The 20,948-nt window shown below is 42.1% G+C and overlaps 1 protein-coding gene across 1 annotated transcript; it reads right to left on the bottom strand.

Moving 5' to 3' along the window:
- Positions 1-474: 474 nt before the first annotated feature.
- Positions 475-20,440, bottom strand: clic4 (chloride intracellular channel 4). Its single transcript, XM_056392873.1, has 6 exons — positions 19,694-20,440; positions 7,667-7,776; positions 5,312-5,437; positions 4,842-4,948; positions 3,686-3,867; positions 475-2,432 (listed from the first exon to the last, which is right to left on the bottom strand). The coding sequence occupies exons 1-6, from the start codon at positions 19,760-19,762 to the stop codon at positions 2,268-2,270; spliced, it is 759 nt and encodes a 252-aa protein (XP_056248848.1). The 5' UTR covers positions 19,763-20,440; the 3' UTR covers positions 475-2,267.
- Positions 20,441-20,948: the final 508 nt, after the last annotated feature.

The following is a 20,948-nucleotide window of genomic DNA, read 5'->3' as shown; positions in this document are numbered from 1 at the left end:
GAAATGGCCTGACAGAGACAAGAGTAAATATTTATGTTACTCTCCACCTCTGGAGGCAGCTCTTGGTGAGTAAAGGAATGAAGTTTGATGCTGAACAATGTTTCTTCCAGACTGCTCAGTAAACAGTTGTTAATGCTAACACTGCCCATGTAGGAAGAGCAAAATCTGCAAATAGCTTCTTTAAGATAAAAGGCTGGAAAACATCCATTTAACTTTAGGAGTTGGGCTGTTTATGCAGTAAAGCCGCTGAGCCACTGGAAGTGAGTGATGGCAACACTGGTAATCATCTTGGACTTTTTTTGACTAGTCTTTTTGAAATTGAAGGGAGGACTTGCTAAATTGGGATATTGATAGGGGCTATGAACAGTAATCTGAAAACATGCAAGTTGTAAATAGAGTTGAGGGCCAAAGGGCAGCCCAATCTCTTATATATGACAAGACAGATACTAAGACTGAAGGGTTGTACAACACAAGTCAGAGTGCCAATAAGAAGTTTATTTCAATTCAGTCAATATTGTTAAAAAAAAAAAAAAAAGCCATGACGTAGCTTGGATATTTCTTTGTACAACTTCACATGTTATAATGAAATGATCTCAGAAAAAAACCTTCTTGCAAAAACATCCGCAGAGAGAAAACAAGTAAGGCAGAGAGGAGCTGGGTTAATGTAGAATTACAATCCAAGCAGGCGAGAAATGGCCTGTTTTTTTTCAAAATTCAGATGACATGTATAAAATTTACACATTGAATTCTGAGCAATCAAAACAAATATTTACAATTCCTTTATTTTTTTCTTATCAAATTTGCTTCATAACAAATGTCTGAAAACTGGAGAAAACAAAACAGATTTTGCTTTATCCTCACTAAAGCACTTTTGGAGCTACTGTATCATAACATACATTCACTACCTTTGAGATCAATCTACACACTGAAGAGGACGTGAAATTCAACCAGGTATACAGTATATTTCATTGCTGCTCTCCTTGGTTTGTTTTGTCATAAATATCTTAAGTGTTGCCTTTCCTGGCGCCTGACCGCACATTAGTGTCCGCCATCCTGTAGGCCATGGAGAAACGGACAGTGAGGATGTGTGGTTTCTTCTGTTTTTTTTTTTGACTTCACTAGTTTATATGGCCGGTGTCATCCTATCCACAGTGAGACCAGAATAATGTGCCGCTTTTTGGTCTGCGATGTGTAATCCAAACTACCACTACAGTCAGCACGAACAAAGTAGAGACTTTCCTTCGAGAAGAGGAGAAGAAGGAGTTGCTAGTGTTTATATGGACATTTTCCATGGCAATATGGTGATTTACAAAAGGCCAGTCTAAACACTGATACATCCTTGGACGTGTCTGTAAGCTACATATGGTTGAATATTTTTTAGACCTCAGGTTATATTTTTCCTGAGTTGTTATTTCTACAGCCGGTACAGGAAATTTCCTAAAATTCTACTGAGCTGAGCTACAAGACTTTTGCCTGTTTGAGGCAATGAGGAAATCAGAGCATGAATAACAGGTAGCTTTACCTGTAGTTACAATTATTTTTTGATTTTTAAACAGCTCAACATTAAAATAAAGCATTTCTTGCTTGATATGTCAATCACTCAGGTTTGGATTAGCTTCAGTTTCTACCTAAACCTGTCAAATACTTGAGCCAAAACACTGAAGCTTCAACACTGTTTACAACACGTCTTAATAAGCCAAAAGACAGGAAATAAAAACAAAAACAAAAAAACAAACAGCTTCTCAGTGTTTCATTTTTATAGCAAACCTAGAGAGAGTGACTTCAACATCAAACAGACAACAGAAAATTAACAACAGCTTATGACCTTTCCCCTTCGCAGAGAGAAGGTCACTTTGAAGGTCACTTTATCAGGGAGTGTGTTTGATGAGGCTCCCGACATTGATAAGCACTGATACACTGTCTGGCTGCTTCTCCGTCACCTCATCACCTCACAACATTCATCAGCAAATGAAAAACAAACGCAATTTAAGATGGAACAACTGTGACCTTTGCTGTACCAACCAAAGAGATTTTCATAAAAATCTGAGGCCAAAAAAAAAAAAAAAAGATCAGGAAAGGTTCATGCATTGCGAGGGGGGGGTTCGCTCTAAATGAGGAGAGAAGGAAAAAGAAGTCCAGAGTTTTTTCTTTCTCGTGAATGAGCACATCAGTCCTGGTGCTGAGGAGAGAGAGAGAGGTGTAGAGGGAGTGTAGAGGGGGGAGGTTGTAGGGTGATGGATGGAAGGACGATGTCAGGACAGAGGAGCTTATTTGACCAGCCTCTTGGCTACGTCTGCGTAGGCGATCTCGATCTCTTTGTCGCTGGGGCAGGTGTTGGTGAACTCTTCGCGTGTGTAGGCGATGTTCAGGTACTTCCAGATGGCCGTCATCTCTTTGGGGATGTCGAACCCTCTGTACTTCTTGGCTACCACCTGCAGGGAAAGTGAGGCGTCATAGTCCATAAATGAAGGAAATAATAAATAAATAATAACGCTCAAAAATGGAACAACGAACCCTTATGTTTAACTCGGCATGATTTGTATGTATGTCTATTTCTTTGTATTAGTTTACAGCTCATCTAAATCAAAACAAAAATCTTCTGTCAAACAATTTCACTTTTAAGTCTTCTTAAGAAGTCAACTGAAAATTATTTGGAGGTATTTCAATAATCAAATAATTGACTGTTTGGAAGAAATGAATGTGGTTACATCATTTTAGGCTGAAGTAAATTCTGATGGACATGTTCCACAATAATCAATTAAAATCCAGAAAATAATTTGTTGCAGCCCTATAAAATAATTAACATATAAAAACATTAAAAAAATAACTCAAAAGTACAACTATTGTAGGATTTTATATTATTATCTCATGATTAATGGCCATTGTGAGAGAATAACTGTCATGAAGAGCTAAAGAAATAAGCTCGAAAAGACTAATAGCTGTAATAGTCAAGAGGTGCTATAAGCAACTTTTATACTTTGAGATGTTAGATGTTAATTATCTTTCTAAACAAGAAAGACCAGCAACAGGACACTCTGCCTCTCCCAGACTTCAGTACATTTTATTTTATATATATATATATATATATATGCATTATAGTGGAGCTAAAACAGTCCTCTTTGATCAGTGACTTTACTTAATTAACAATGTTGGTGGTTGATTAATTGTTGAAGTTAATAATTCACGAGTCCCTGCTTCTAAAATGTGAAGATTTTCTGTTTTTCTCTGTCCTCTACCGTGGTACAGTATCTTCGGTTTTTCGATTGTTAGACAGAACAAGACATTAAAAAAAAAAAAAGAGATAAAACTGGGCTTTGGGAAATTGTGATTTCTATTTTCTGACATCATCTACATTAATTCCCTACAGTATATTGAGCGAAATAACTGATTAATCGATAATGGAAATGATCATTAGTTGCAAACCTACAGATTTGTAACTTAAACCATTTATTTAATTTTGAGAAACATTAACACCAACAGTTTCTCTGGTAGACTGATACTAGCAGTCACTTCAACCAATGACTCCTCCATCTTGAAGAATGTTTTATCTTATTCAGGCTGATCCCACTGCTCAGGTTGAAGCTGGGCGGAGCTATGCTGGCAATTACGTGAGGCCGCCTATTTCAATGTACCAGTAGTTGAAGTTTCCCCTAAATATACTGTCAGCAATGTGTCACTCACTCACCTTCACTATATGCAGCTTGGGCAGCAGGTTGCAGTCGGCCAGAGTCATTTCATCACCATCCAAGAACTTGCGGTTGGACACCTTGACGTCCTCGATGCTGTTGTGGTCGATCTCGTCGGGCAGTGGCGAGCAAAGATACTCATCCAGCTTCTGCAGTGTCTTCAGTAGCCCGCGCTCCAGAGCTGTGAGGAGAAACAGGAGATATTGTAAAAACAGTAAACACTGCTTTAAGTTTAATCATATGTTCAGCATGAGCAAATAATCAACTTTTGACATACTTTTCCTGAGGCCTCCACCACATCTGTTTCAGCTGTATGCTGATCAACCACATGAGGGCAGCATTTCACCACGAGACAAGCCATAGTGTGACCATTATAAATACAGGACATGGCTGCATCATCAACACCTGTACAATCTAACCCAGTCTCACCCTGTATCTATCCATCTATAGATTATTCATTTACACTTTATTCTGTTGTTAGCAAAATAGGAAATGAATGTAGCTGCAACCCTGATCAGTAGTCCAAGAGTAGATGTGACCTGGCACTTTGGATAGCACTTATCACTGAACCATGAGATTCAGCCTCAAACTCTTGTTGACATAGCCTTGGCATTCACATCCAGCTCACTATGGTTCAATATTTTCCCAGCGTGGTGAACTGCCAATGAAAACATGATACAAAATCTTGGTATTTTGTCAATATTATAAACATCCTTCCAGGAAGCAATTCCACAAATTGTTTCATCCAGGATTCAGAAACTCTAAGACAAAAAGACTACATATTTTCATATTATTCCTATCTTATCTTCTAAGTTTATGATGCTGGCTTTCTCTCACAGGAGGTGGACACGGTGCATAAACCAAGAACAGGAAGGATGAATGTGAACACTAGTTCATTCTCAGGAAAGCTGCTCTGTGGTTTTCCAGAGAGCTCAGCCAGGTGAGACAGAGAGCATACGGGCAGGAGGAGGCAGCAGAACAAAAGCTCTGTGTTCCTGAGTGAGGCTGTAATCCACCAATCAGGGCAGGGCTTCCAATGTCACCTAGCAACCAGATGACTCTCCCTGCACAATAGGGAGGTTTCTGGATCTCTAGTGTTAACCAGTGTACCAGACTCTAGTGCGTGTGTGTATGAGACAGACGCAGGAAACTTACCCTCATTTGCATCTGGTTTGGAGTTCTTGATGAATGCTGAAAACTTGGCAAAGATGTCCATACCAGCTGTGTTTGACTCGGGGTGTCTTGCACCAAGCTTGATGTACCTGCACACAAGCACACATACATAACACAAATAAGAAGAGTTTAAAAAAGTACATGTCTGGTGATATTCTGTATTTTTTACTGTCTACAGCTAATTAATCTGTGCCATAGACCCAAATTTGTTATTCAAAAAATTGAGATGAACATGGAAAATGTTTTGTTCTATTCAGGGGATTTGTTGATGATAAGAAAAGAAAATTATAGAATATTGTCAGCCTTATCCTTTAAGTAAAACATGTGTCTCAATTTAAATCCACATAAGGCCTCTCTACCTTTGCTACATGCTAATGGATCATGTAAAAGCCACCACACTGTGGCAGCAGTGTGTTAGCAAGCTGTTATCACAGGGGTGAGAAAGCACTCACTTGGGTGGGCAGAGGACATCCTCAAGAAACTCCTCGATCTTGTTGACATCAGTTTTGACCTCGCCATTGAAGGTGATGAAAGGTGGGTGTGTGCCGGGGGCCAGGTTCTGGAGGTCTGCTGGCTTCCTGGAGGACAGAGAGTAGGGCAACTTCAGTGGACTGAAGCAAGCAGAGCCGAGTCATGCAACCAATTAAAGACATTTTTATAACGTATGTTTGCAAGTTTTAAAATATGTTCAGATTGTTAAATTGTAAAAGAACACAGATTACTGACACTGAGTTAGTGATAAAGGGCTTGTAAATGAGACAAGAGTCACAACTGGTTCTGGTTAAATATGTGAATAAAACAGTTCAAGTAAAGTGTGCCGTGGCTCTGCCTGCTGCACTTTAAACCACATTTTTCTAGAGCCTTCCAGCCGTCCTCCTTATCCAACTATAGCTGCTCTGTCTTTAACTGTGTTTGAGTGCGTTTGTCTTCATGAGTGTGTTTGTGTGTCCCCTTCTCTCTGGCCTTCAAACCAGCACATTTTGTACCAGATGCCTCTGGCAGACAGATGACACTGACACACAAACAAAAATGAGCATGTATCGAATGAGTAGTGTGAACACAACTCGCTTGTGAAATCCACAGAACCCAGATGCTTAAATCCCTCCATAACGACAACATAAAACACAGCAGTGTCTCGACAGCTCAGAGCCTAACAGATGGGTGTAAGATAGCAGACAGTGTGAATCCGCTGCTGATCTAACATATGAAACAACATCCATCCACACAGAGTCTTAAAATGGTCTGGGTTTGTGGTGTGATGGTGTACATAATGGTGGCTGATTTTTGGGATAAGTCATCTAAGGGCGCAAAAAACGGGAAATGACTTCAATTCTTTGGCATGCAAAAAGGGAAGTGGCACCCTCACCCGGTGATATCACTGAGGAGTGGGTAAGAAGCTGCCTTGAGGTTTTCATCATAGAAACAAATATTAGCACAAAAGCCTTGACTCAAGACAAGACCTAAACTCAGGAAACATAAAACATCTCCACACAGGGGAATGACATGTGACTTCCACGTCCTTCTATGAGTGAAACAACACGAACCGTTCTTCAGTTTAAATACTGCAATAAAACGAACCATGAATATGGCAAACACACGCCTCCTTTTGCAATACAGCCGTTTTATGTTGACTCAAGATTACAGACAGTATATTGCATGGAAAAAGCAAAGGCTGAAGCAGTTCCAGCTGAACAAAGGGTTGTTTGAGGAGCAAGTGGTAAAGAGACACGGCTAAGTAGGCGGACATCCTCCATTGCCTTATACAGGATACTAGCATGCATTGTTTTATGTTACAGACCTTCTGCCAGGGAAATTATGCAAATGTTCTTTGGCAACCTATGCACTCATCTTGAATGTGCAGGCATGCATTAAAACCAAATAGCTAGTCAAATGGACACTGCTTTCCTCTTAGCTGTATAGAAAGGCCGCAGTATTTATCAAGTACATCTCTGTTGTGTTTTGTCAGCACGCAGTGATCCCCATGTCCTGGAGGAGGAGGGGGAGGCGACTGGTGTTGAACCAGCTGCCACATGGATGAACCACGCTGTGGAATAAAACGTCAGAAATTTGAATCTCTGAGTCAAACACACGTGACGAAGAGAAAAAAACCATAGAAACCAGACGTCCATCTGACCATCAGCCATGGCTGAAAATAATCTGGCACTTGCCTGTCCTGGCTTAGCAAGTGGAAAAAACATTGAGGGAGCATTTAGATGAATCACACAGACAGAAACATAGTGGGTTTGGTAAAGAGCTTCTGGTACTGGAATCCACATGTGAAAGCACGTTCTCTTGCAGCTGGGAGGAAAAATAAAATAATAAAAAAAAAAAATATATATATATATATATATATATATATATATATATGTATATATATATATATATATATATATGTATATATATATATACACAAAAAGACACAAAAGACAAAATTGCAGAGGATCACTGGTTTTCTGATCCCAGGCATAAAAAATAACATGTTGCCCACCAAAATCTAGGCAGGAAGTGAGTGGAGTTAAGAACCTTAAATAGACCCTCCAGAGTCTGTATGTTTATTTTCCTCCGATTTTCTCCGGCCTGGGAAAGGGTCATGGGAAAACCAAATAAGCAGTGGGGAAGCAGCGAGCGTGTTAAGAGGTGGGGCTGCATCAAAGCGTTTTCAAGGCACTGAGGCCTTTGTGGAAACACCCAGAAAATGGGTGGCAGGAAAACAAGTTGAATATCTTTTTTAATCCCAGCCAATGAAATGAGGACAAGCAGCAGCAGAGGAGGATATCGATGAAGAGGAGGATGGGGGCTGGACTCACCTCTTGAGGTCCACTGTGGTGACGTTGAAGACGACTCCTTTAAGCCACAGGATCATGAAGAGCCTCTGAGAGAAGGGGCAGTTCCCGATGCTTTCTCCATCACTTCCCGCCTTAAATATACAGAGAGATAGCAAGTTAGGATAGGAGCAGACTAACTATCAGCAACATATCACAGATACCAGTCCTGAAGACAGAGGGCACACCTCTTTCTATCTCACCGGGACCATTAAGTACAGGGTGGAAACGGCCAGGATTTAATCACTGCACGTATAAAACAAAAGATAGCAAGATCTTAAAAACATCTGTAACAAGTTTCTACTACTGATAGCACTTGGCTTATAGCGGAGGCCAAAACGAAAAAAGGGCCCAATAATCTTAGTAGGGATCACATCTCTGTTGCACAATCTTTACGGCCTGGGGCGTTTCACTCCACTCGCCCGGAGAGGGCCCATTTCAGACAACGACTCTTTCATACACATTACAGGCTGCCCTCGAAAACACTTGAGGAGTAGGGAAAGAGTAGAGGGCAGAGCCCCTTGTTTTAAATGCTTCAGCACACTTCCTCCTCCATTAATCTGCCAAACTGCTGTCTAAGAGTAAGAGGAAACTTCTGGAGTGATTAAGACTCGGATGGCCTCTTGTTTCCCCTTTTGCTAGACTGCACAAACACAAGACTGAGCGGTGGCGGTGACAACGAGATCAATGGGAAGTGGTGTGCGCCCTTGGAATTAATGGTGAGCGCTCATCGTTCAGCAACAGAACCAAAGACAGGATTCAGGTTTGAGATGGGATTTTAATATCCAAATCAAAACAAGTTCTTTCTTTTCGAAAGCTGATAATAATGAAAAGCTGAAATCCAGTCTGAACACCCCTGCAATGGACGAGAGAAACTTAGTAGCCATGTAGGGAGTGAGGAGAAAAGGACAAATATGGTTTGGATTCTACATCAGGAGGAAGAATAAGCATTTCATTTGATTAACTGAGCTTTGCGCAGTATCTTAATGAAATCTGCTATGATGACTGCCGCACAGTTATGTCCTCTCCGAGACAACCTACTAGAATTCCAGTTAAGCCACACTGCTGGTAAAAATCAAGAGCCGTCATTGTGAAACCGAAATCGGATATTGTTCTCATCTGCGCCTTGCCATTCACGTTACACCAACAAATAAAATGTCGTCTACATTTTACTTCTTACATACTTAAATCACCAGATTTACATCACAACCTTTATTAAAGATGCAGAGTTGTGGATGCCAAGCGTGTTGAGGTATGTCATTCTCCAAGCAAGGCAGGCAAAAAAGAAAAAGAAAAGAATGCACCGTATTCATCTATTCACAAGGACAAGCATGGAGGTCATTCACGTATCTGCGCCCTGGAATGCACCTCTTCATTCAGTGTAATACTGTAGCAGATCCTCTGTGAAGCGGCTGAATATCGTTTCTATTATGTCAGACTCTTGTGTCGTCAGTCACTCCTCATTCACTGCGCTTCCTCTGCATATGTCCTCCTTTTTTTACTCTCTTTTTTGCAACTGCAGAGGTGGTATGCAAAGTGTTTCAGTGTGTGTCATGCAAAAGACATTAAAAAAAAAAAGAAATTACTCGTTTTTGCACAAATAATGTTTGCGAAGTTGCCGACAGATTTGCAAAGATAAGAATAAAATTTAAATCAGATCTCAACTCAACAGCTGTTACAAGAATATTTGTTTAATATCCGAGATGCAGCTTCTGAACTGTCCTCAATAGAGGACTTTGTTTTGACGCATTGAGCCAGTCCAGCAGCTCCTTGCTGGTGCGGACAGGCTGGCTGCTGTTGTCCTCTGTGTGACGCCCAGTGGGATGGCTCTGTTTGATCTGCCTGCTGGCTCCCATTGTACTGCGGCTGTCCCGCCCCCCCCCGAATTCAATATCTGAAAAGCGTGGATTAGATCACTGCCTTTGTTCAGCCAATGAAAGTCCCCTTTTCACCTTACATGATTCAATTCCAAAATAAAGCTGCGGCCGTGAAGTGTTGGCGGTATCGTGGTTCACGGCCGTTACCACACTCAGCTGACATTAGCTGATCCTTATGGGATCAGAAAGACATGAATGGGATGATTATTCCATTTTCCCCACAGCACTACACCTACAGAGAACCATTCAGTGCTGGATCAAGAGTGGCAATGCAGCACAGCAACTGTTCCCATGGCAATGGCCAGACACATATGACATGGAAAGCAGAGCACGCAGTGAGGAGGGGATTACCGATTCACAGGTGAAGCGTCTGAAGTGAGCCCTCTTTCTGTAGGGACAAAAATGCAAACCACACGTTGCAGTGTCATTAGTTGATCAAAAGATGTTTAATATACTCGAACAGAGTGAGCTGCTTTTAAGCTGAGTTCATCTAAGTCCTGTGTCTCAAGTGGCCAAGAAGAAGGCCACAGCAGCTGAGAAAGACATTGCACACTCTTCTTTCTCTCTCCGTCTGTTCCTGGAGCCGTGGCAAGGCTCCTACCCTCTGGAGTCTGCAGCAGAGCAGACTGCAGCTCTCTGCCAAAGACACTGATAGCAGGGATCTGCTGCAGAGGGAGAGAGATGGCAGCAGAGGCAGAGAGAGAGAGAGAGAGAGATTACTGGAAGTAGGGAGGAAATTAGGCATCATAGGTAGTGCTAACTGACATGGAAGACATCAAGCAATAATAGATACTTAAAGTGAGAGGAGGAGAAAAGACAGTGAGCTTCAGGGGCTGTGTGCTGTTTGGCACACTGCTTGTTTCTTCCTCCTCCTCCTCTTCCCCCTTTATTCCTCTCCCCTTATCCTGGGCCCCTCTGTAGAGTGTGTGTGTGTGTGTGTGTGGGGGGGGGCGTGCTGGGCATTTGGGGAGGAGGGAGAAACTATTCCAGAAATGTCCTGTTACTCCCACCGAAGAGGGTGCTTTGTTTAGTCAAAGTGATGATGCTGGTGGGGCTGCATTTCCGCTGTCTGTGACATAAACTACTGCGCTGTTAAGGAGGAGCTACCCTACATTTTGTGTGGACACATGTGAGGTGATCCTCAGCAAAAATTGTCTTGAGTAACATTTCAAAGAAGCATCAAGAGGATGACCTCAGCTGATCAAAGAAAATTAAAAACTAAAATTAGATTTTTATATAAAACCTAAAAAAACAGTATAAAGAGGTTAAAAAAATCCCTCCAAACATTGTCGTCATCCTCTACCCTACTAACACTTTCCATAGAGCCGCTATTATTATAGTGTGACATTCAGAAAAGGGCTTCTGGAGAACCTTCTATACACCAACAACACAAAGCACTTTTTGTTTGTAGAGTTTGAAGAACGTCACCAGTTAGCAGGGGTTGAAAAAACACCCCAATAAAAACACACAAGCCAGGCAAGAAATTGTTTCAAACCGGCCCTTATAAGGTAAGGCACATCAGTTGAAAAAGATGCACTTTTTCCAAGAAGTAAACCAGCAATTCACTTCCAAATACAAGCAGCATTCACAAGAACACTGAGCTGCGCCCAGTGTGCAGTCTGCTATTTTGCCTCCCTGTGTCAAAAATGACTCACATCTTGGCGACGGAGCATCTTTCACAAAGATTCAGACTGAGATTTCTCCCCGATGTGAAACGGCTGTAATAAAGTCTGGGCCAGAGAAGCAGCAACAGCTGACTACTGGTAACAGACACTTGTGCTTTATTTAGGCTCAATAGATGGGCTGCGAGTCAACAGATGCTTGTTTATTTAATACCAAACACACACAGCTGCCCAGTGGAGGGTGTGACTCATGCTCAAGTCGGATGTTATTTGCGTACAGGACAGTGTGGCCCCATAGCAACACAATGAGACTCAGTCAGTCAGGGGCCAGACATGTCTCTGAAACACATAGTATCTTCTAAAAAAAAGTGAGGTCATTCCTCTTATCACTTCCTCTTTGACTTTGCTCAAGTACTCACTGATGTAATGAGCACATCCCAGGAGTAATAAGGATGATGCAAGGCCTTAAACCTAACAGCCTTGAACATAATGTGGCCATGTATGCACTTGAAGGTATCTGCACTTTTAACAGGTTTCCTCTTCACAAGTTCAGCCCCATAACACTTTACAAGTAGCCACATAAAATGCAAGAGCTGTTCAACTCAACCTCTCCCTCTTTTGTTCTACGACTTCTCACACTTTCTTTAACGAACACTCATCATTATTTTAGACAACGTTTTTTCTTTTAGACTGGTGATGTGAGATCACAGTTACAGTAGCCAGCGCTCAGGGACAATGGATCCTGTTCAGACTGGGCATGGTCCTCCCAGTCTCTGCTCACGGCCTAATTTTAGTAACATGGCAGCCCGTGCCTTTCCCTCCCCAGCACACTTCATATTCTAAATTGGGTGGGCAGCTGAGCAAGTTCCAGCCACACTTTGACCGAATAAGGAACTGACGATGCAGCTTTCCTCCTCCTGCTCTGACACACAGCAGGAATGTCTGTTTGAGAGTGTGCAGCCATGGCAACGTCATGGCAACGCCTCTCCCTGTTTGCTGGACAAGTATGCAGGCTAAGCTGAGGTTAGGGCTGTGACTAGACTGTGGAGCTGAACCAAAACCTGCCTGTTACTCAGGGTTACTCAGCCCACGATGCTCTTAGTCGGCTTCGCTAAATTTAGCCACCTTAAGGGAAAGCTGTAAATTAGCTTCATGACACATACACTCTGTCATGTGTCCAAGTCCAAAAGGGAGATCAGAGTTCAAGGCCAGCTGCAGAACAACAGCCCTACACCTGGGATGATTTGATACCTTGGGAGCATGTCAGCAGGGCAGATACTTATAGAGACAGGTTAAGATCATAAACATCACAGGTCATCAGCATCAACTATGCACTGTCTAAGCAAAATATCAGAATGATGTTTTGAAGGCCACTGAAGGTAGAGCTGAAATGAACAGTCGGTTAATTGATTGAAAGAAAAATAATCATTGGTAACTCTCTCGATAGCCGATCACTTCAGTCATTTTTCAAACAAAAATACAATCCATTCTCTATTGTGGGGATTTGCTGCTTTGGATTAACTGACAGTGGAATTAATCTGAGGTGTTCATGAGATGCTTAATGGAACAGAATTTTTTTTTTCTGCTAAACATATTTTTATCTCAAATCTTTGCTCTGTTGTAAAATATCAGATTGTTTTAAATCTTTGGGCCTTGAAAACGAGACATCTAGAGTCACAACTTGTAACTAAGAGACTTCTGATACCAATGATGAGGTGTAGAAAAATAGACATAAGTAAAGAAAAGTATGAATTCCAAAAACTAGTTATCTGATGCCATCTTTTGGTTCTCAACAGTTTGATGCTCTGTGCTCTGGGCGGATTTTGCCTATCATAAAAATGTGAGGTTTGGCTCGATGTCTGATTGAGTAGGGCTGGACTGAGTGGGTGATGAGTCTGACCACTCGGAGAAATGAGTGTACTGAGGAGTCAGACCCTGCTGGATCATGGAAACGCCATCACATCCTTGGTGTGGCTCTGACTCAGGCTGACATCACTCAGTGGAAACCTCAAGACCAGTCAGACACAGACCCTCTGTGCCTGAGCACATGAGCGCTAAAAACCATCGGTTTCTGTGGAAAATTGGAAGTTTAAGTCCAAAAGAGGTTTAATCATGCTACAGCAATGACGTAAGGCCAAGTCAATAATATTAGAACCACTGTTTTTAACCTCACTGTAGGAGATAAGATTACAGCAAATTGAGCACAGGATGAGTGTTTGGTGATGAGTAATACAGATCCCAAATGATGGAAAAACAAACAGACAGCCACATGGGAGATCCGAGGGACCCAACAATCACCCTCGCTCTGTTGTTTCAAGTGTCTAATACAAACAACAAGCTGCAAACTGAAGTCGGCTCCGGCTTCAACTCCACCCACTTACACAATCATAGACCCCAGACTGAAGACAAGGGCAGAGTCACACATTCACACCTACATACATAAAACCCACTTTTGTCTTCCTTTGCCCTCTTTTTCATTCCATTTGCAAAAGGACATAAAACTGCTCACCGCTTGTCTGCCCTGAAAACCAAAAAATATCACAAACTTGAAACGTCTTTAAAAAGCTAATGTCACTGGCACAAGGCTGTAAAGATTTGATTCAAACCCAAATGAACTCTGTAGTGACTCCTTTAGGACAAATGTCTCGTCTAGACAGCTGTGAACCTCCCTCAGGCAGAAACACAGTGCCAGCATGCCATTACCACGCAAGCCAGATCAGCATGGCAGCAAAGCCCGCACCATGGCCAAACAAGCACAGGCCTCATCAGTAATTCTGAGCAGACAGTGCGTCTCTCTCTCTCTCTCTGGCCACTGGCTGGGTTCTGGTTTGTTGTGTCCACTCTGACCAGCAATTGAGATGTTTTTCAGCATCAGTCTGAGACATACTGCCTAGCTTTTCACATCATAAAAATCAAACATGCAAAACACTTGTGGAGCAGCTTCTGCACAAACCTTAAAGTTTGCATGGACATAGACTGTATATTTATGCATCATATTATCACACGTAATAAATTGCGTGGCATAACATGTAGCACATCAAACCAACATTAAAATATTTAACTTTAGTTTAAAATAGTCACAATTACTTCAATGTGAGCTGCTGTTATTGTTTTTAAAACTCAATACTCAAGATTAACTTCATCAGAATATAAAATAATTAATTTCAGCTTTAACCGAGTAGCGCTAATGTTAACACTGACTAGTGAAGAGCTTCATTAGTCTAATAGGCCCAATCCTAATGTCCCTCCCAATGCCTAAACCCTGACCCCTCACAGACTTCACTGACATCACCTGGTGCGTGCGAGAGGCTGGAAGGGCTCAAAATTTTACAAAAAGGAACAGGACAGCACTTTGTGACATATCACGTTACTTTGACGATGCCAAAATATGATGTGTACAATTGTGGGGTTGGAACTTTTGATTTTACATTTTTTATTTCCTCCCTTCGCTCCCTGTTTGTAAACAAAATAGTAATGTTGGACCAGATCTGATGAAAGCAGATTTGGAATTTATCATCTTGCCATCATTCATACAGTGACCGCTGAGCTCTGTTTATATTTACATGTAAACTTCTTTTTTCTTGTAACATTAGCGTTAGGGTTCATTCCTTCCATGCTTGTTTGTTAGCATTTCTTCTTCCATCTTATTGTTTTTTCCACTTTATGGGAGTTGTTTACTGTTCTTTTAAAACGCTTCTGGGCATCCCGTGGCAACCACGGTAACCCTGTGTTTAACATCACTACGCTATGAACTGCTGGTAATACCCTCAGGCAAAGTCTGTAAAAATTATGATTTTACAGTGAGACAGTCCTAAACCCTCATGGGGTGTCTGCGAGTCTGTGAGGGCGGACATTGGGATTGGGCCACAGTCTTCTACCGCCAAACCTCAATGGATGTATGGGACACCGAGGGCCCCCTGTCACCCTATTCTCCATGTTCGGGTTCACTTTGGGTTACATCAGTAGGTCAGTTGGCTCTGCTACAAATAACGTAGCACGTGAAACACAAGCAGACTGGATCATGTTGACACTGATTAAGTTACATGTGTAGTAAGGAGGGCAGATTCACTTATTTAAGGGGTCATTCACCTCCTCTGACAGTGAAGATGATGTAACAGAGAAGCAGAGGTGAGTCAGAGGCTCGTTTTTCCTCTGTATCCTGACCTGGTAGGTTACAACTGCTGCAGCGACCTGTACAGCCCTATTAGCTCACAAGTAAAACGCACCATGAACTAGCAAGAATTCTGAATCTGGTTGGATTCAATCTTTGAAGTCTCAGATCTATGTTGTTCTGGGCTGGCCTCACTTCCCGTCATTGAGCTTGCAGGAGAAATGCCTCATTAGCCACTGGTTTCCTGGTCGGGGAGAACAAATGAGACAAGCTCTTCCTCTGCCTATTAGATTGAACTCAACTTTTCCTCTGGACATTTTGGCACAACATGATATCATACAGGATACATTTATTCAGGCACAACTGGGATCACATGTGTAGCAAAGATCAATCCTATAATCTTCTGACATGAACATAAATAAGTTCTTAATACGCCTCCCCATATAAATACAAAGACTGATTGCCCCTCTTCGATTTGGTGTAATAACACGCTGCCAGAAGGATTAGGCCAGTTTCCAGAGAGTCAGTCAACCAGATCGTTACAGAGAAGAAGCAGTGACAGGTCAGGTGCTGCAAAAGCAAATTCACAGCAACAGCACAGCACAGCACTCTACAACAGTAACACGCCATTAATCTTTGTACCCTAACTCATGATGCTGACTGCAGCATTGCTATATGCTTGGGGAAAAATAAACTCTGCCATCGATTTTCCTATTAAAAAAAAAAAGAAAAAAAAAAAGCACTCGGTTGCCTAGAATACCACCCATGCCACCAAGGGGGAGAGAAAGGGTTTATTTTAACTGAAACGCAATATGCAAACAGTAAGCAAATTTTAGTGTGACATTCAAACAGAGCTATGACTTGATACCTTTACCATCATCCTGTGGATCAACTGTACACTGATAAAAACATGTACATGTAGCACTTGGCCTTGCAAGTAATTTCATGCAACAGCATTGAGCAAAGTAAGTGCTGAAAAAGGTCATTGTGTTTCCATAAAAACAGTACATCACATGTCACAACTCTGATTATCACGTGTTGTGGCTGATAGCACAAAAGGACATGAGCTGCTCTTCCCAAGGCCTTTTAAATAAACCTCACAGAACAGACTCCTCGTGTCTACTATGACTTCACATGGACCGTAGCATATTTTCTCATATACATGGAAGTGAAACTTAAATCTGAGTGGGCACTGCAATGTGTGTTGACTATTAATTGCGCCTACAGAGTGTGCTGACTGTTCACCCTGATCATCCCTACAGAAGTGCCACTTTGTTGGGACCTCTGCCATGTTGCCGGCTTTCCACTCCACTGTTCCCAAGAGACTGTCCCGAAGGACAACCACAAACACAGATGGGCTCTTATGCCATCCAGACTTAAAAGCACTTCTCTAACATGTTTACTGGCTATGCTGTCATTGCTGGCAAGAGGATGGAAGTTTGGAGGCAGCAGGAGGCTTTCCAACCAGTAACGTGACCTTGGCACATTTGCAGCCGACAGACGCATACACAAGTAGAGATAACGCTTGTCTGTTTGTCTTAACTCATCCATATTCTGTTCACTGCCATATAGTCAGGACATATGGTGGCGGAAAAGGAAGCACCAGCATATCTGGCCAGAAATAATTCAGAGCAGCTTTTTAAAGCTGTGAGAAACTGAATGAAAACATAATCAGGCCTGTACTAATGACAAGAATCATACACATCAACAACAGTGACTCTCTTTCACCATCCAGTAGAAGTAACGCAATACAACCACCTGACTCATCTCAGAGCAGCTTTGAAGAAAACCACTCCGTCTGATTCAATCAGGTAGTGCTATGATCAATATAGAGAAATGGATGAACCTCATTTTAAGAGTCAAGATTTCAAAGTGTAACTTGAATTGCGATGATTCAACATAATTATACGGAGTTGCACTTTTGTTCTTCTCGACTTCAAGTCACAGAAAAACGTCTCACAATTATCACAGCACATAAATACATCAGATTTAGGGTTTCATGTTACCACTTCAACCATGTTATGTGTGGAAGTGCCAAGTGAAACAGACATGGGAGGATGTTGGAAAGGAGAACCTCTCCAGCTCACCAGAGCAGACTACTCCTCGTGTGCAAAATGATATCTAATCTGCCGTACTGTGATGAGGTCAAGGGTCGACCTTCCCTCTTACAATGTCATTATATCACACTCATTTGCAACTTAGAGCAAAAAAATGCTGACAATGCTGAGCTTCACCTCACCGCCCTTGAAGATGAGTCTAACGTCAAGTGTTCCCATAGCAATGTTACGACTGTTGTGATAAACCCTGCAGGTAGAAAAGTTTTAGTGCGAAATCATCTAAGTGTCTCTAAAGTGGGAGGGTCAACTACTGTTAATGGGTTAACAGCGCCATCACTGCTCAGTCTATTCAGACAGACACTGTGGAGACTCATGTACTGGAAGTATAATTAGTCAGCTCTGATATGTGGCAGTGCCCTAACAGATCTGACACTGCTGTGCATGGAGAGCAGCACACACAGTTCCTTATCAGCTGTTCCCAGAGGCCCAGCTCGCACCAGTGTGCCTATGGCAACCTGCATGCCTGCCATTGTCCCCCATGACTGTGTTTAACGCAGCACAGTAAGAACAACGGCATCAATAATAGATGTGGACATGTAGGTAACACACAGCCGCGCTAGAGCAATAGAGACAAGAGGCTATCATGTCCCCCCACACAGACACAACGAGAAAACACACAATGGAGGAAACTTCTGTACACAACGGGGCTGCACAGTCCAAAGAGGGAGGGGCTGGGAGGGAAGAGTTGGCCACATATGTAAACCTTCCAGGCCTGGGGATGATGTAACTTCTCCAGGAGGCTGTGGGACGTAGTTAAGGAAATAATGCTGGCCAGTGCTTTCCCATCAGCCTCTGCTTCTCTGCCTCATCAACACCTCACAACAAAAAGGACTCCCTTTAGAGAGTCAACAGCAACAATACAAGAAAAGGATTTCAGTATTTGTGCTGAATCTGGACAGATTTGGGAAGACAGAGAATCAAACTTTTACAGGCCTGAGCTGACAGTATGACACACCCCAAAACAGAAGCCAGGTACACAAGGTTACAAATGCATAATATGATTAAATTTAAATACGGTGGATTTGTAAATAAACATTTTTAATTAGGCTTATCACAAGTAACTATTCTCATAAGTAGCAATAAGAAATGTATTTCAGATCTGTAAACATACACATACTATTAAGTGTTTGTTGTTGTGGTCAGTGACACCCCACTGCACTACCACCCACATACTCTCCCAGGCAATGCAGGACCTCATACCCCCTTCCACTCCCCCTGCCCCCGTATACAGCCCCTTTCTCCCCCTTTTCTTTCCTCTGTCATTTTCCCGCCCTCCAAAGCAACAGGCTGAAGAAAAGAAAACAGCCATTCACTACCCTCCACCACCACAATCATCAGCGTCACCCCTGAGAGGCAGAGACGATCTGATGCATGAGTACAGTTATAGGAAAGGCAGTGGTGCTGTAGAAAAAAAAAAAAAGATTTCTCTGTAGGTCATCCATCAAGCTCTCTGATGTGTCACCATATGTAAATGTAAAGAACTGTGTTCATAGTAATAACAACACACAATACAGCACCAACACCACTAATGACAGATGTAAATGTAGATCTGTAACATACTGTAGCAACAGCCCACAATTTCTTTGTCATATCCTTGTCTTATAAATAATCTCTAACAAGGCCATCACTGAACCAGTCTATCCTTCAGAGATCTATGGTGGCAGACTGATGATCCAAACACCAAACTTACACTGAAATGACTGGTTTGAGTCTATTCATGGCCGTAAGGATGGATGTATGGATGGATGGATGTATGCACCTCTAACATAATCCATCACCTGCATATTGTGTCAATCAACTTAGAAATACAACTGCAGCAAGTGTGCACATGTTTAAAGTGTAGTATCGGCTGCTGTGGACCGCAGCTACTGAGCTTTTGTTACCGAATTAGCGCCCAGTTTTTCAGCATGGCAGGCTCGTCCTTCCCCACGATGGGGGGGGGGGGCGCAAGCTGCATCCGCCCTGCTGGTGACACTGCAGGCTCCACATGGCCACAATGGCAGAGAGGGTTATGGATGTAAAACCTACAGATTTTCACTTCAAGCGACTAGCTATCTTCTCCCAGCCTTTATATCAAATACAGACCCCCGTGAGTGAAACACTAACGCATTGCTAGCTCAAGTGGTCTTAGCTAAACAAATCCCTAGTCTGTAGAAATAATATCGATAGCGTTATTTTCCTTCCAAAACCAGTAATGAAGCATTTCTCATCGCTGTGAACTGATACACGTTAGGTTTAACCGACAATGAAAAACTTCTCCCATACGACTTGTGCTGCGGTCTTACCTTCACAAACAGCTCGATAACGGGCTCGTTGTCCGCCTTTACTCCGTTCTGCGGTACCGACAGCGACATTGTGGATGCTACTTTGTGAAGTTTCGCTAACAAAGATGAGTTTCTTTTCTTCTTGCTACCACGCCCGACTTGGCTCGGTCCACTTCTCCACCACCCTCTTTTCCGAACTCAATCCCAGTAGGCGCTTTTTCTCCCCCAAGGAGGACCCGCGGTGCTGGACGCAGAAAGTGTGTTGAGCGGGGCGGACGAGGAGGCAGAGGTGTCTGCCGGATACAACTGTTTTAACGCTGGTGTTAAAACTTCAAGCTGGCTGAACTACAAACACATCGTTGGCTTGTGAGGCTCTTTACGCTGGCTGAGCAGTGACGATGAGGACGGTGGGAGAAGCAACGGGAATATTTAAAGCTGTGATGTCATTGAAGCGCAAACAGAAAATGTGGGAGGGTTTGAGGAGGGAGTCTCTCATTGGGAGGAGGATGAGGAGGAATAGCGCTGGAAGTGCTTCTCGTCAGTCCCAGGACAGATACACTATTTTTGTCAGAAAAATAAATCCATTTTCTTAAATCGCCTGCCGCCATTAAACTTTTCTTTAAGAAATATAGAGGAAATCCAAAGAAAATTTCTCATTAGGTCAATTGTCCACCACTTTATATTTTATTTATATTTTAGTCTAAGTCCTATTTTAATGAAAAACATAGCAATAATGTAATAATCTTTATCAGTTTGCATACATGCTGTACTTTTTTTTTTTTTTTAAATTTTATTTGCAGGGCTGAGCAATTAATCGAAATAATGGCAATATGGCCATCTGCAATATCCAAATTGCAGCAGCTGCAATTTCTTTAATAAAAGGCAAAGCGTACGGACCATAAATGAAGCATTTTGATGCTTAAGAGATGCCCCGGTCTGTAAATCATATTCCTCACATGCTGGTTTGGTACTCCAGCATTTCTACTATAACCGTGACTCATTTCGCAATTGCAATGTCAAAAATAATTACTATATAATTAATGTTTTTTTTTTTTTGCACAAAGGTTCAGCCCTAGTTTTTTGTCATTAAATAATACAATTCAAGAAATCAGTTAAGGATCAACTGTCACTGTCGTGAAACTAAGAAAAAAGTATGAGTAAATTGACTTTTTGGTCTAACTAGTGACAAAGACACCGGTTGTTTTATTGATTTAGTTACACAGAACACATACTTTTCTGATCAGCTGCTGAATATCCTGCAGCATGTTGTCATTAG

This window comes from Seriola aureovittata, chromosome 13, assembly GCF_021018895.1.
Source record: "Seriola aureovittata isolate HTS-2021-v1 ecotype China chromosome 13, ASM2101889v1, whole genome shotgun sequence".
Taxonomy (NCBI): Eukaryota; Metazoa; Chordata; class Actinopteri; order Carangiformes; family Carangidae; genus Seriola; species Seriola aureovittata.
This window is presented reverse-complemented; position numbering and strand designations above follow the sequence as displayed.

What these genes read in the sequence shown, in the direction of transcription:
- clic4 (XM_056392873.1), bottom strand. Translation starts at nt 19,762, where the DNA reads ATGTCGCTGTCGGTACCGCAGAACGGAGTAAAGGCGGACAACGAGCCC. An exon ending in TTATCGAGCTGTTTGTGAAG is followed by an intron (nt 7,777 to 19,693) that starts GTAAGACCGCAG and finishes TGTATATTTAAG; the next exon opens with GCGGGAAGTGATGGAGAAAG. An exon ending in CCAAGCTGCATATAGTGAAG is followed by an intron (nt 2,433 to 3,685) that starts GTGAGTGAGTGA and finishes CTTTCCCTGCAG; the next exon opens with GTGGTAGCCAAGAAGTACAG.